A 16,222-nucleotide genomic window follows, 5' to 3' on the forward strand; every position below is an offset into this window, starting at 1 on the left:
TGTAATAGCAAGAGGCTGTCAACAACCACTTTTCCACCAATGAGGGACTTTTGGATCAATTATGGAACATGAAATATTATGCAGTTCTAAAAAAAAATGAGAAAGAGTTCTACATATTAATAGAGAAATCTCTGTTAATATGTAGAGTTCTTTCTCCAAGGATAGTGGCTAAGTAAAAAAAGCAGTACATACTCTGCTACATCCTATGCGAGATAAAGGTAGGAACTGTACACACAGGAAGATATTTAAATATATCAATGTATTAGTAAAATATAAATATTTATATTTTCACAAAAAACACATGAAAAATAAACTAGAAGATGATTACATGAGACGGTGGGAGAGTGGACAACTATAGATCTCAGTGAATACTTTTCTAAATCTTTTTTTGCAACTATATAAATATATTAGTTGTTTGTAAAAATTAAAAACTTTCTAAATTTTGAATTTCCCTCTCATGACTCATAGCAGAAAAATCCCTACAATGTCAGGTCCAAGGCAAACATTTCATGGTGTTATACCAACCCCATTTCCCTAGAAACACCCCGTTCATTAGAGCAAAGGAGTCTTCAGAAAGTCAAGATAAGGTCAGAAATACCTGACTTCTACTTTAAAAGGGAGGAAAACAAGCTTCTGAAAGTGAAATCCTTGGCTGGCTACACTGAAGGCTAAAGAAAAAATCTTAGAGGAAACAGATTTTTGTATTGACCGCGCTGAACGACCTCAATCTTCTGATCCCAGAGAGGGAGGCTCCCCTGGTGCTGACAAAACCCACCGGCTTTACCTCCCCTCACAGAGGTTTAACTTTTAAGTGCTTTGGCTCCCGTTGGGATAAATCGCCCAGTCATAGAGCAAAGATACTTTGGGAATTTAAAAAGCTGTTAGCAAGCTAACATCGATGACAATAAGCCTAGGCTTTTTTTTTCCCCTTAAAAGTGTATGTCATTCAAACGCTTTTAAAGTTGACTGTGGGATGCTGGGTAAGAGCAATTTTAAGTTCTCCCCCTGCTGTGTTGAGTTTTTCTGTTTTTGTTTTGAAGAAGTGGCCGGTGTTTCTCAGACCCCCTCACCGAAGGGTGGCGGGTTCGATTCCCGGTCAGGGGGCGCGTACCGGGGTTGCAGGTTCGATCCCCGGCCTGGTCGGGCGCGTGCGGGAGGCAACCAGTGGGTGCGTCTCTCTCACATCCTTGAGTTTTTTCCCCTCTCACTCTCCCCCCCTCCACCCTCCCTCCCACTCTCCCTAAAAAAAAGCAATGGAAAAAATATACCTCAGTTGAGGTTTAATAACAACAAAATAATAGCGGCCTTGAAAGTTTCTCACACAGGTTTAGCCTTTGGTTGGTTTTTTTTGCCCCGCTGCGGCGCATGCCCAGAGGACCAGCGGGGGCTCTCTGCCTCACAACTGCCCCAGCCCCCCCAAACTGCCACCGCGGCCGTGCCCCACCGACACGCCAGGTCTGGGCGGAGAGAGCAGGACGCGGCGGGAGTCGGTCTACTCCCGACTGGCCCACAGCCTGGGTGGGCAACCGTGAGGTAGGGCCAACGGCCGAGGACAGGGGCGAGAGGGGCTGAGGAGGCAGGACCCGGCGGGCCGGGACCTGCAGACCCCAGGCCGGAGCCCGAGGTGCCCCGGCGTCCTCCCGCCCGGCCACCCACCCCCACTCACTGCAACACATTTTCTGGGTCGTCCATGGCGAGGGGACAAGCCAGCACCGGCCCCACCAGCGTCGCGAGCGAGGAGCCGCCGCGGATTCGAATCTCCGGCGCAGACGCAGTAGCCATGACGAGCGTTAGCCAGGCTCCTGGCCATTGGCCTCTGCTGCATTCGGACTAGCCAACCGCCGGGGCCGTTGCCAGGAGACCGAGTCCCGCCTCACCGTGACGAACATTTCTCAGGCGTCTGGCCATTGGCTTGGGCTACAGTCTGGTTGGCCAATCGCCAGGGCCGTTGCCAGGAGACCAAGTCCCGCCCCTCAGCCGGCCGCAGCTCCTCGCACTCGCCGTGGCCCCAGTTGAACCCGAGGCTCGCGGCTGGCTGACGACACTGGTCTCCCGGGGGCGGCGCGGCGCGGCGCGCGTGCTTTAGGTTGGCTCCCGCGTCCCGAGCGGGTCTTTTTGTTAGCGGTCCAAGTTGCAACTGGCTTCCCCAGGGATCATCCCAGGGAAGGCGCTGTGGGAGATAGATACCTAACCTGACACCCCCCCCAGGCGAAAAATGGGGCCTTGGCCCCTAATTCGAAAGGGGGGGGCTCTTCGACCCCTTCGCTCAAATATATGAACCAGAATCCCTACACCTGGTTCATGGAAAGAAGAAACATAATACTTATGTAGGTACAGACCCTGGCGTTGTTTGGGGCTGCGGAGCCGGGGGGGGGGGGGGGGGAGGGTGGCGGATATAGGGGATGGGCAGGTGGGGTGAACCCAGCACCCCGCAAGAGCATGCTCCCCCCTTCCCGCAGTTTTCTGAAAGTTTCGTCTCAGGGCCTGTAATGCAATGGCAGAGAGTTAGGGCGGTTCATCAATGACCCAGAAAAAAACCCTGGTGGGTTTTGGCTTAGTGACTAGAGCACCAGGGCAGGTGGGTGGGCACTTCGGGGCTGGTTATCCCCGGCGGGGGTACCCTTGGAGGCCCCTGGGCATGACTGAACGGATCTGATTGAACTGCTCTGAAAGGCTGTGTGGGTGCCCTGGCATGCCAGCTTTCAACAGCTTTTATGGAACTTAGGAGCTCTGGAGACCAAGTCCTCAAGAAGTAGAAAATAAAAAAATAAAATAAAGAGACCTCTTTGTAAAGGAGGCCAGATGTGTCCGAGAAGTATGTAATCTGCTGGTGCTTCCCACCTAAGAGTGAGTGGGCACAGTCAGCCTAGCTCTCTGGCCCTTGGTCTGTCATAATCTCCCAGTCTACCTCTCAAGGTCGTTTCAAGAGCCCCTTGACCATGCAAGTAAAATATAAAGGGCTCCTCATGCGAGTATTCCTTCCAGAGCGGCTGTGTGGGTGTTTTGCTCTCTTAGGGCTCTTAAGTTAAATATCTAAAATAATAGTAATAATAATAATTAGCAGCTTCTAGAAATACTAATGATCTCAGAGTCCACAATTTCTTCGAGGGTGTTGATCAATTGGATCTGCACAAGTATCTTATTTGTTATTCAGAGGATGCTCACTCTTTAGATAAATGTCAGGTACTCCTAACCATTAACATATTTTTAGTCCCACCAACTCAAGGTTTCAACTTGTGTGCTTAATAACAGCTCAGTCATCAATTAGGAAATGATGATTGGACATCCATCATGTACTAGGTACTATTGGATTTATACCTAATTACAACCTTGTCTGACTCAAACAGATCCTGTTCTTATGAAACTAGTGGCTTTGTCTGGGAGATGAAAATACAGTCATAGAAAATTGTTGAAAGGTGTTATATATGTGTGTATTAAGTGCTAAATGAGTATTCAGACTATCTGCTAGGGGGGTCCAGAGGAGGGAGGGGGAAATGGGGCCTGTTGGTAGGACACTTCATGAGGAAGGAGGGTGTTGAATTGGGCTCTGGGGTGTGAGTGGATGTGGGTGGGGGAGATCCTGGGAGGTCATTCCTGGTGTCTACCAGGGTTACTGAGGGAGATCACCCTTGACTCTTGTTAAAGAGCAATGAAGGTTCTTTTTGAAAGACTAGTTTGGTATTTTGATTTCAAATCTTAAAGGCTAGATTAAAGAGTTTGTACTTGATCATGATCATAACTAGGTCTTTTTGAAACAAACAGTGCTGTGGTCATAGGACTGCATGGTAGTTACACTCAGCTCTACCTTGTTTTCTAGAAGCCACAAAATGCCCTGGCCAGGTACCCCAGTTGGTTAGAGCATCGTCCCAAGATGCCAAGGTTGAGGGTTTGATCCTGAGTCAGAGCACATACAAGAATCAACCAATGAAAGCATAAGTAAGTGGAACAACAAATCGATGTTTCTCTTCCTCCCTTCCTCTCTCTCTAAAATCAATCAATCAATTAAAAAAAAAAATACTAAAAGCCACAAAAAATTGCCCTCCTTCACTTCTGCTACCAGGGGTTCCTCTCCCACCAGGCTTATTTATGAAGTAGGTATTCTGGGTAGCTCTTCCACACTGCCCCTTAAAAAAGGCACAGCGACCCCTTATGAAGTCTGGGTGCCAATCGCTATGGGTGTTTGTAGGAGTCATAGAAACAAGTATTAGAGTTGTCATCGGTGAACAGAAACTGACTGGCATGTTTCCAGGAATAATTTTCTGGTTTACTCAATGACCTCTCTTTGCCCTTATTTATTGAAGTCCCTCTCCGCCGTTGTTCTTTTTTTTTTAAATAAGCTTGTATTTTTTTTATTTATCTTTATTGATTTCAGAGAGAGGAAAGGAGAGAGAGAGAGAGAGAGAGAGAAACATCAATGATGAGTCATTGATCGGCTGCCTCCTGCACACCCCTGACTGGGGATTGAGCCTGCATCCTGGGCATGTGCCCTGAACTGGAATTGAACCCCAATCGCTTGGATCCTAGGTCGACACTCAACCGCTGAGCCACGCCCTGCTGGGCTCTGCCATTACTCTTATTTCGAGGGAGAATTACAATGACCTGCTCACACAATGTGTTCATCTTTTTTTAAAAAAAGCTTTTTTTGTTGTTTTCTCTTATTTTAGGAAGAAAGGAAGGGAGAGGGCAAGAGAGAGCAAGAAACATTGGTCAGTTTCCTCCTGGGGATCAAACCCACAACCTGGGTATGTGTCCTGACCAGCAATTGAACCCAAGACCCTTCAGTGCACAGGACAACGCTCCAACCAACTGAACCACACGGACCAGGGTCACAATGTGTTCATCTTAATGTCCCTATTAGGTTAATTAGCCTAGTAGTGTTCAGGGTTTATTGGGAAGAGGAGGAGGGCTGGACAGTAGAGGCAGAGAACTACTAGTAATTTTCAGACTTTAAACTGGATTTGGAGACAGAAGGCATGGAAGGTAAAGTAGGGAATCAGATCTCAGGGAGGGAGAGCTCTCAGGACACAATGACATCTTCAATATGTCAGAAAAAGAAAAGAAAGGTAATTTGGGGGCCTAGGACAGAAACAGGCCATGGAAGTCAGAGAAGGTTATTACTTTGTTTTGGGATATATGGAGTTTGTGGGGTTACCAAGTGTTTGTCCTTTTACAGAGCAAGTTGAGGAGCAATGGAAGGAAGACAGACAGACAGGTTCAAAGGCCATATGAAGGAGCTTATTGAAGGGCATTTCCCATGCTGCTTTCTTTTCTAAGAGCTTCACATTCTCTCACCACATCAGAGATAAATGAAGAACTTCCAAATAGTTTGGAGAAATAGTTTGATACTTTGATGAAGAAAATCTATAGACTCTCAAATGCTGGCAATTTTTATGCATCAATATAGGTAGAAAATACCTAAAGGCTGGCAAAAGTGTTGTTTCTTAAAAGTTGCTAATTGGAAGCTCATGCCCTTCCAGCAGTTCAGCCTCTGTTCTAACCCTCATCTTCTCTCATCTTCCCCCTCTGTCCTTTTTCCCTCGGGCTTGTGGTGACAGTGCAGCAACTGTCATGAAATGTCTGAAAATCTGCTAAACGTTCATCCTTGCTCTGTTGACCTATCCCTCCCTTTAGTTTTTAGCATTGCTGTTGCCTTAGTGCTTTTGTTTCCTTATCTCTCCAAACCCACCCCAGAGTACGAGAGGGGAGCTTGTTTTGAGCCGGGTGCTGCCAGCCAACCCAGCCATGCCCGGTGTCTGCCTTTCCTGCTTCAAAAGCCCGCAGCTACAACCTTCACTTCCTTTAACACTCTCATTTACCTTATCTGCTAATTTCAATATTTCAAATTTCTATCCAAAATGACCCATAGACTCTCTAAATTATTAGGAAGGCCACTAGATGAAGTATTTTTATTTGTATTTGGCCTTTCAGTGACTTGTTATTCCAACATCATAATTGCATAAACTTATTGAACAAAGAAAAGCAGGCCACATCAGAGGACATGAGCTCCAGTCTTAACTTTCCCAAGGAGCAGCAAATGGGCAAGCGACTTCAACTCTTAATCTGGGTGTCAGTTTCCTGATCTTTAAAATGAAAACAGCAATATCGCCCCGTCTTCATAATGCTTCTCTGAGTTCCACTGTCCTATAACCTCACAAGGTTCTCCACTCAGTTCCTGAGCTCTTTTGTGCTGTCACATGATATCAAAGTTAGTGTTGTATTTAGAATAGAAAAATGATTACTTCCGTAGGTTCTGCCTATTTGACATAAGCAAAAAATCACAGATGGACAGATCATCTTTCTTTCCCTGGGAAGTTCAGAGCAATTTAGAATAGCAGTAGTAGGTGTGTTGCTGAAACCTCACATAAAAGTGGAGGTTTATTAGTAGACTCGATACAGAAAGCTGATGAGTGATTTAGAGAACTATGAAATATTAACAGTAAGGTTAATATGTAGAAACAGAGACATAAAGCCCCATCTTAGAAAACCTTGTTCATCTGCCAGTGTGTTGTGACTTCAAAAGGTGCCCATGTGGTCAAAACCCAGCTTCCATCCTGTATCACTGCAGCCTGGGAAGAAGGATGGGGGTTGTGGGAGGACCCCAGCACCCTGCCCCCAACACCCTCCCCAGGAACCTTTGATAGAATGTTCAGCTGTGCATGCTGTCCTGGCATTTGTATATAGGACCCAAGTGATACCTAGATGTCATTTACATCTGGCACAGTTCTAGAGATCAGAGGCCTTCTTTCTTTCCCTTTCCTAGTCCTTACTGATTGGAGGCAAGTTGGTTCTTCATAAGCTTAGCCTTGCAGCCTGAGCACTGATGAATGGTGGCCTGCGTTCTCTCCAAAATGGCCTGCCTTAGCTCTGTGCACCTCCTCAGACTTCACTCTTGTCAGCTACAGAGTCTTTCTTCAGCTTCTTCTCTGGAACATGGGTTGAATCCTTTGATTGCTGTGCAACTAGTGCTTTAATGCGGCCCAGATGTTGGAATTAGCAGAGAGAGACTTCAAAGCAGTGATTATAAATATGTTTCAAGAACTAGCCCTGTCCCTGTGGTTTGACTGATTGGAGCGTTGTCCTGTACACCAGAAGGTTGCAGGTTCGATCCCCAATCTGGGAGCGTATAGGAGGCAACCAATAGATGTTTCTCTCTCACATTGATGTTTCTCTCTGTCTCTGTCTCCCTCCCTTCCTCTCTCTCTAGAATCAATAAATGCATATCCTCGGGTTAATACTAAAAAACATATATATATATATATATATATATATATATATATAAATAAATATGTTTAAAGAACTAAAGGAAACCACTAAAGGAAGGTGTGATAATGATGATTCATGAAATAGAGACTATCAGTAAAAAGGCAGAAAGTGTAGAGGAGGATCAATGGGAAGTCTGGAGTTGAAAAGTATAACAACCACAATGAAAGACTCATTAGAGGGGCTCAACAGTTAAGTTGGCAGAAAAGGAAGTCAGTGAACTCAAAGACAGAGCAATAGAGATTACAGAAACTAAGGGATAGAAATTACACACACACACACAAATGAACAGAGCTTCAGAGAAATGTGGGACATCATTAGTAAACCAACATACACATTATGGGGGTCACGGAAGGAGAGGAGAAAGAGGGGGGGACAGAAAAAATATTCTAAGAAGTAATGACAAAGATGACCACAGTAGAACGCCTCAGCCAGAACTCTGAGTGGTACATCAGGGCATTCTCCTATCATCGTCCAAGTGATGGAACCAACTGAAGAAAAGAGCAGGGAGACCCTGCTGTGCCCAGGACTGAGGAACTTCCTGGAGGTGGGACATTCAGTGCTAAAACTGGGACTCCCAAAGGACTCAGATTGGGGAGTAGTGGGATGTATGGGGACACTATAAAGCAACTTCCCAAATCACCCATTTCCCTTCTGAAACCCCAGCACAGGGGCCATGCTATTCCATTAGAGGCCATGCCCTGCTGTATCATCTGAAAAGAAGGGACTGATGAGGCAAGCTCCAGGGGGCTCCTGGTCTGACACTTTATGTATGGTTCTGTGATTTCTACAAAACACCCGAAGTCTGCTGTGAACAGTCCGTGCCTTACCACAGACCCTGGAGCCCTGGACTGTGATGTTTGAACCCAGGCCTACATAAAAGCAGTGTCCATCAAGTTCTCTACCCAGGCCAGTCCTGTCTGGGCAATATGGTGTAGGGCAGACTGAGAACTTTGTGAGCCCTGACTCCTCTCCCGGTGTGAGTGAGCCCTGCGGCCCTGGGCAAATCAGTTAACATCGCGGGTTACTCATCTGCAGAAGGAACTTGAAGAGCCTTGCCTGTCTGATGCACATGGCCGTGTCAAAATGCAAAGAGTCACTGCCTGTGGAATCGCCTTCTAAGTGTTCTAGCTGAGGGCCTGCCTCTCACTGCGCCAAGGGCCTAGAAGCAGCAGAGTGAAGCCAGCAGCAGTTCATGGCCTCGTTCTTGTACGGAGGGCCTGGGTCAGCAGGGTGGCTCTCAGTCCACTGCAGATGTCTTCTCAGAAGCCTGTGACTGTTGGGTTCCCTCTTTCCTCTGAGGTCCAGTTGTGGGCACCCTGGCTCTTACCCCGGCCTCTTCCTGCCTGGTAGAAGAGTTAGGTCTGCCCTGAGAAGTGGGCTGCTGTGGAGAGAGGACAAGGTGGAGGGGGAGGTGGTGAGGGACAGGAGGGGGAAGGAAAGGTGAGGAGGTGGGAAGGAGGAGAGAAAGGGGAGGAGGCGGGGGAAAGGAGGAAAGGGGTCTTTGGACACCTTGATTTTTGTCCTGTAAGATCGCTTTTGGACTTCTGACCTCCAGAACTGTAAGAGAATAAATATGTTGTCCTCAGCCACTCAGCTTGTAGTGATTTGTTACACAGCCATTGGACACTGATACAAATGGCATCTAGTAACCTGAAGACAGCTGACTGCACCCCTGCTGCCCCACCCCTCACCCCAGGCACCTCCTCCATGGAGTGGCCTTTGGAAGGGAATAACTAGCATTTCCCGCATATTTAAAAGGAGAATCAGCCCTGGCTGTTGTTGCTCAGTGGTAGAGCCTCGGTTCACCCACCGAAGGGTCACATATTCCATTCCCTGGCAAGGGCATGTACCTGGGTTACAGGTTTGATCCCAGGCCTGGTCAGGGCGTCTTTGGGAGGCAACCAATCAATGTGTCTCTCTAACATTGATCTTTCTCTCCCCCTCTCCCTCCCTTCCTTCGACTCTCTCTAAAATCAACGACCCTCAGGTGAAGATTAACAAAATAAATAAAGGAGAATCAGTAAAGTGTATGAGAGTTAGCCAGAGGAAGAGAGTGAACATGTGGCATGTAGGCTGTAACTCTGTCCCTACTGGCCACACAAAAAAAGGAGGGTCCGGGGAGATGAGTTCAGCGTTCACGGTCATTGTCTGTCCTGCCTGGTCTCCCAGCTACCCGGGACCGCAGGTCTCCAGGCTTGGGCCGCCCCAGATTACAGTGATATTCAAGTTCCCTGAAACGCCCAGTTTTGGGGTGGCCTGGGTTTGAGCGGTGCTGCAGCTGACTTGGGGCCAGGGCAAGGACCAGGCCGTGCTGGCTCTGGGGAGCCAGGCAACATCCTGGCCCAGGAGGTCAGCTCCCTGCAGCCAGGCCTCCCTTGCCCCTACCACCCCCCCACCCCCACCCCCACCCCCCCACCCCCACCCCCGGGGTCTAAGTGCTACTACTTGCTTGCTGAGGGCGTCAGGAACAATCTGGAGGGACACTGAGCTGGGGGCGTGGGTGGCAGAAACTGAAGTCCCAGGGCAAGGCGGTGGGGCCTGGGGAGACCACTCACAGTCGGAAACCGCAAGCCCCGGCGGGCTCGTCACCCCCGCTGGGGCGCGGTTGGCGCGCGGGGGGCGGGCCCCCAGGTGAGGAGGGCGGGGCCGGGCCTGGGGGCGGGGCCGGAGGGTCGCGCGCGGGACGGGTTTGGACTGAGCGGAAAAGGAGGGGAGGAGACCCGCCGGCCGGCGCGCGGAGGCTGCGGCGCGATGGAGCCGGCGCGGGGCCCGGGTCTTGGGGACTCGGCACTGCAGCGTTACCTAGACGGCGAGTTCTGGCGCCTCAAGAGCGAGCTGCGCGGGCTCCTGGGCGGCTGCCCGCTATTCAGGCCCAGGTACCGCGCCCGTCCGTGTCCCCTCGGTCCCCGCGCGTCCCTGCAGGGACCGCCCGGCTCATTCCCGGCGAGGGCGAGGGAAGGCGTGTGCCGCGCCCGAGATGGACCCCCCCACCCCCCCGCAGACCTCACCAGCCCCGGGAGGGGGGGTTCCCTCGCGCGTCCTCTTGCGCCGGGAGTGGGGGTGATGGGCGGCCCCGCGGCGGGCGCCGGGCTCCGCTGAGAGTCTTGCTGGGAGGTCCGCCCTTGCTTCTGAACTTCGGTTTTCCAAGTTCCCGCGGTTCGGTGTCCCACCCTGGTGGGGAGAAGGAAGAAAAACCTGGACGGGTGGGCGTGGAAGCCGCCCAGGGCCACCGGGTAACGGTGTTGGGAACAGGTGCAGGGGACCCGGGCGGGGCGGAGCGCACTGTCCCCGCGTGTGCCTCTCGGGGCGCCCCTGAGCGCAGGGGTGCGGAGCTGACGGCGGAGCAGCAGCGGGAGGTTATGAGGCCTGTGGTGACCCCCAGGGGGGCGCAGGTCCCCAGGTTATCTGATGCCACCACCGCCCGAGAAGTGGGCAGAGGGGCTGGCGCGGCCCCAGCGCACAGACGGAGAAAGTGGCGCAGTGGCCGGCCAGGCAGGTGTGTCGCTGGGTCTCCTTCACCTGTGCTCTGCGCAGCAGCCGACCCCTCTCCCACCGTCGGAACTGCCCGCCTTTCAGTTTTAGCTTAAAAAACGCCTGTTACAAACGCCAGTGTGCTCTGAAGGTGGGTGAACCAGTGATTCACGTGTAGTTGGCACACCCTTCTTCGTTCATGTCTCCGGGAGGCAAGGGCAGGCCTTGAGTAAAAGTAAGGTGTCCTTGGAAAAGAAGCTGGGATTCCTGTCCTGGAAGTACCTAGTGTGTGTACTTAGGGAAGGTGAGATGTGTGTGACGGTGGTGTTTTCCTTGGGTGACAATCCTCTTTTCTTTCCCTCTCTCTCACACATAGTTCTTTATTTTAGGTCATTGTTCTCAAAGTGTGGTCCAGGGACTGCTTGGCGGTACCCAAGGCTGTTTCAGGAGATTCACAAACTTAAAAAGTCAATTTAAAAATTATTATTAGCTTACTGTTATAAAGTAGCATTTAAACTAAAATTATTTTTATAATAATACTAAGATGTTATTCGCCTTCTCAGTCTCATTTTCTCACAATTGTACAGAGGTGGTTTCCAGACACTGCATGGTATGTAATATTCCAGCAGAGTAAATGCAGAAGCAGATATGAGGATTTGGCTGTCTTTTTTTTTTTTTTTTTTTTAAATCAATTTAATTGTTTTCTAGCACCATTTCTCCCCCCTATACCTTCCCCCACCTTCTGATAAGACAGACATTAAAGGGACTTGTAAAAATGAAGAGCAATGACACTCTTCTTACTAAATTTCCTTTTTGTTTTGCAAAACATACTTATAAAAATTTTTAATTAATTTATTACTGTTATTTTCGGATGATTTAATTATATTTAAACATTTTTCTGTTACAATTTCTGATATGGTAAGTATCAGTAGATATTTTGGGGGGCTGCAATAATTTTCTTAAGAGTTTCTTTTCTTAGGGCAATTTTAGGTTTAAAACAAAATTGAGATGGCAATGCAGAGATTCCTCATATACCTTTTGCCCCCACACATGTATAGCTTTCCCCATTATCAACATCACTCAACGAAGTGGTACATTTATTATTATTATTATTATTTTACCAGGTGTTAACCTACATTGACACATCATAACCACCCAAAGTCTATAGTTTATGTTAGGGCTCACTTTTGGTGTTGTACATTCCATTCTGTGGGTTCGAACAAATGTATCATGATGTCATTTACCCATCATATGGCATCTACAGAGTATTTTTACTGCCCTAAAAATGCTCCATGCTCTGCCCTCCTCTCCTTCCTGGCAACCACTGATTTTTTTTTTATTGGCTCCATAGTTTTCCAGAATGTCATATAGTTGGAATCATGTATTAAGTAGCTTTTTCAAATTGACTTCTTTCACTTGGTAACATGCATTTAAGGTTCTTTCATGCCTTTTCCTGGCTTGATAGCTGAGTAACATTCCACTGTCTAGATGTCCCACAGTTTGTTTATCCATTCACCTGCAGAAGGACATCTTGGTTGCTTCCAAGTTTTGTCAATTATGAATAAAGCTGCCCAAAACATCCATGTGCAGTTTTTTGTGAGGAGACCTCAACAATTTTTAAGAGTGCAAAGAAGTCCTGCTACTTTAAGTCCTGCTTAGTTCGGTCGCGTCCCTTCATACACACATCTGTTCCCACGTTCCTCAGCCTTTTTAGTTTAGTTCCTGGGCTGTTTCTTTGCCTTTTCAATTTAGATAGCTGCAGTTTAAAATATGGATCAGAACTACTGATTTGGGCCAAGTAGAAGTTACTTTCTTGTGAACTGTACAACCTGCTTAGGGACAGAGGGAGAGGCAGCCTGGGTTGGAGAGCCAGCAGGCAGCTTATTTCCTGTGTGACTGTCATCAAGTGAGTTTACCTTACTGAGCTTACATTTGCTCATTCACTGAACGTGTTGTTGGTTTTAATGCTTAAATGAGGCTGTTGCATAGGTATTCAGTAATGCTGACCATGGTATGACACCCAAAAACCCTAACCCCCCAAAAAAAGATAAAAATCCCATTACCCTAACCAGCATTTTCTAATTCTTTCTGATTCTTGTTTATTGACTTCATAATTTCAGAGTTGTAGTAAGAGCATACACAAAATTTTATATTTTACCCCCAAGTGATTAAAGATGCTATCTATTTGAAAATTCATGTTGTCTTCTCAGATTCGATCTTATGTTAGAGGGCAATGATCCTCATTTCTCGATGTTTTAATATTCTGCCAAAATAAAATGCCCAACAGGAGACCAGAAATAAAACCCCTATTTGATTCTTGGAGGCAATGTGAGGCCTTCTGTGGCTGGTGCCCCCACCCCCAGGCCTTTGAAGTTAAAAGTAGGTGCTGTGTGTGTGTGTCTAGTGGGAAGTTTGCACAGGATCAGGCACTCTCAGGACATAAGAGCCCAGGAAATGGTTCTTCTCCAAAAGAAAGGGCTTGTGCAATTTCCTGTGCACACAACAGGTGCCTCCTTACACAGAACTTCACCCTCTACGCTGCTCTCCCAGGTCTGGTGTGGGCTCAGCCAGGTTCCCCACTAACGAAAGGATGGCTTGTTCTCTCTCCCTGAGGTGAACTTCAGACTGAGTCCTCACTGTCCCGCTGTCAGGAGTCCCCCAGACTGGGAATGCCCTGGGTGCTAAGGGTCATACCAGTCGTGCTGAGTATTGTGGCAGCTGGAGGATTCTGGGAGACCTGAGGCTCCTCACTGGGGTTTGCAGGGAGTATTTAAAAACATCTGAAATGTTTCTGAGTTTGTTTCTTGGCATTCTGAAGCTCTTGTGAAGGCCTGGCTGGTGAAGGGTGTGCATGTGTGGCACACATGCCTCAGCAAAACAACCTAAAAAGCCCTACTGGGCATTTCTGGTCCCCTGAGACTTCTCCACGCCCCCCACAGGCTCCCATCCAGCCTGACCGCGCTGTGCCTGGCTGGCTCCCCTCTCCCTTTCTCTTCTTTCCTAGAGTGATGCACATTTCTCTTCCTAACTTTTTCATAGGTTTCGTTTCTCTTCATTCTTATTTATACCTGCAAGTATTTCATGGAGACATCCTCATTGTAAAGGATGAAATGACATGGAAAACTTGAGAGTACCCTGAACGATCTCCTCCCCCAAATGCTTTTTTTTATTGTGGTAAAATATAATACAATACAATAAGAATGTACCATCTTAAGCATCTTTAAGTGTACCGTTTAAGTGCATTAAGTCCTTTTTGCAACCATCGCCACCATCCATCTCCAGAGCTTTTTCATCTTCCCAAACGGAAACTCTGTCCTCATTAAGGATTCACTCCCCCTCTCCCCTACGCCCAGCCCCTGGCGCCCACCATTCTGTTTTCTGTCTCTATGAATTTAACTACTGCAGGTGTCTCATGTAAGTGGAACCATGCAGTATTTGGCCTGCTGTGACAGGCTTAGTTCACTCCGTCACAGTTCATGTGTGTTGTAACCTGTGTCAGTTTCCTTGCTTTGTAAGGCTGAATCCGGTCATCAGTTGGTGGATGCTCGGTCCCCTAACCACTTTTAATAATTCAGTATGTTGAAGGGTTTTTTCTACTTCTTTTTCTATAAGCTCATATGCACTTGCGAACATTATGTTTTATGTAAAAATGATCCTACTATGTGTTCTGCAGCTTCTTCTTTTACAATTTAGTCCTCATTTTCCTTGATGTAAGGTATGAACACACTTAATACAAATCACACTGTGAGGTTTGTAGTGGAAGGCAGCCCTCCCACCCCCTAGTGCACCCCCTTTTCCCCTCATTCCCTTTCCTCATTGACACCATTTCTTTACTGGATTCTGACATTGTTTACCTCCACATTCCTAAATAATGTGCCTAAATGGCACTTTTTTTTTTACTTTCTTGATTTTTACTTTAAAAGTACACAAGGTCACAAAATTAGAGCAAGTTTTAGGGCTTTTTTTTGTTTTTTTACCTAATTTTGTTCTTATAAGTTTCAAAGTCTGCACCATCAGATATTTAAGCCAGAAACTTTAAATATAAAAATCATTTTGAAGTGGATGCTATCAGTTCTCTACTTGCATATTTGAACTGTCAAAATATTTTTTCTCAGTGATACAAGTGTATTTATTCCGAAAATTGACAGGGATGAGAATGAATCAGTCAGTGAATCGTGGTTCTCTTAAACACTTGTCATTAAATAATTTAGTAGAAAACACAGACTTCTTCCTTGATTGGAGCTTTTAGTATTCATGACCCAAACCAGACCCAGCTGACACTCAGCACACTATTAAATGACAAAATGTTATTTTTTTACTTATTTTTATTTTATTTTATTTTTGTTTTTTTATTTTTTAAAATATATCTTTATTGATTTCGGACAGAGGAAAGGAGAGGGAGAGAGAGAGACAGAAACATCAGTGATGAGAGATCCATTGATCGAGCCCACAACCCGGGCATGTGCCCTGACCGGGAATTGAATCCCGATTGCCTGGATCCTAGGTCGACGCTCAACCCCTGAGCCACGCCCGGCCAGGCTTTACTTATTTTTAATTAAAAATGTTTTTATTCTTAAAATAATATATATCTTTATTGATTTCAGAGAGAGGAAGGGAGAGGGAGAGAGAGAACTGAAACATCAATGATGAGTCATTGATCGGCTGCCTCTTGCACGCCCCCGACTGGGGATCAAACCCACAACCTGGGCATGTGCCCCTGACCAGGAATCAAGCCACGATCTCCTGGATCCTAGGTCGATGCTCAGCCGCTGAGCCACACCCGGCCGGGCAGAAGCCACAAATTCTTGAATGTTTCTTCCATTGAGAGGTGTGGTTTATGTCCTCTCCCTTGAATCTGGGTGGTTCTGTGACTGCTTTGGCCAATGAAATATAGCTGAAGTTCAGAGTGCCAGGCCTGAAGAGAGTGGTACCTTCCACTCCCTGTCTCTTAAGGCCCTGAGCTCCCATGTGAATGTTCTTTTAGCCTGCGGCTGCCATACTGTGAGGAAGCCCAAGCTGGCCATGTGGAGAGGCCACATAGAAAGGTAGAGAGTTGCTAACCATTCCCCACCCTTCAGCCCCCAGCTGTTCCAGTCATCTGAGCTGGGACCCTGGACACTGGAGAGAACAAGCAGACGCTAGGTGTCCTTGGGTGTCCAAACTCCCGATAGTTGCGAGGAGTGAGATCAAACAATAATGCATTGCCATTTTAAGCACTAAGTTTTTTTTGGGGGGGGCGTGTTGGAGGAGACCCTGTTACACAGCTGTAAATAATCAGAACAGTCTCACATCTCATAGTTTGCTGAAACAGGATACCAGAGAATTAACTTTTTGAGAGTTTTGAGATTTTTCATGTCTGATACTGTTTACTATCCAATTGATTAAAGGTTTGTCTGCATGTAGAAGTGTAGGCTGGAAGCAAAATTTCCCCCAGAAATTTAAAGGCATTATGCCATTGCTTTCTAGTATCCAACACTGTTATTAATGA

General features: G+C 47.3%; 2 protein-coding genes across 3 annotated transcripts in view; one reads left to right on the forward strand and one right to left on the reverse strand.

The window, feature by feature from the left end:
• The window catches only part of BUB1 (BUB1 mitotic checkpoint serine/threonine kinase), a 47,522-nt gene extending 45,752 nt beyond the window's left edge, over window positions 1–1,770 (reverse strand). Inside the window, exon 1 of the mRNA XM_081156029.1 lies at window positions 1,667–1,770. Coding sequence (XP_081012155.1) covers window positions 1,667–1,692 — 26 coding nt within the window. The 5' untranslated portion in view covers window positions 1,693–1,770. The remainder of the gene's footprint in view (window positions 1–1,666) is intronic.
• Window positions 1,771–9,949: 8,179 nt separating this feature from the next.
• The window catches only part of ACOXL (acyl-CoA oxidase like), a 272,425-nt gene continuing 266,152 nt past the window's right edge, over window positions 9,950–16,222 (forward strand). For both annotated transcript variants that reach the window (XM_081156817.1, XM_081156818.1), the window contains exon 1: window positions 9,950–10,139. In XM_081156817.1, the coding sequence (XP_081012943.1) occupies window positions 10,015–10,139 (125 nt within the window). In that variant the 5' untranslated portion in view covers window positions 9,950–10,014. The remainder of the gene's footprint in view (window positions 10,140–16,222) is intronic.

The sequence above is a fragment of the Miniopterus schreibersii genome, assembly GCF_964146895.1.
Source record: "Miniopterus schreibersii genome assembly, chromosome: 13".
In the NCBI taxonomy this organism is placed as follows: Eukaryota; Metazoa; Chordata; class Mammalia; order Chiroptera; family Miniopteridae; genus Miniopterus; species Miniopterus schreibersii.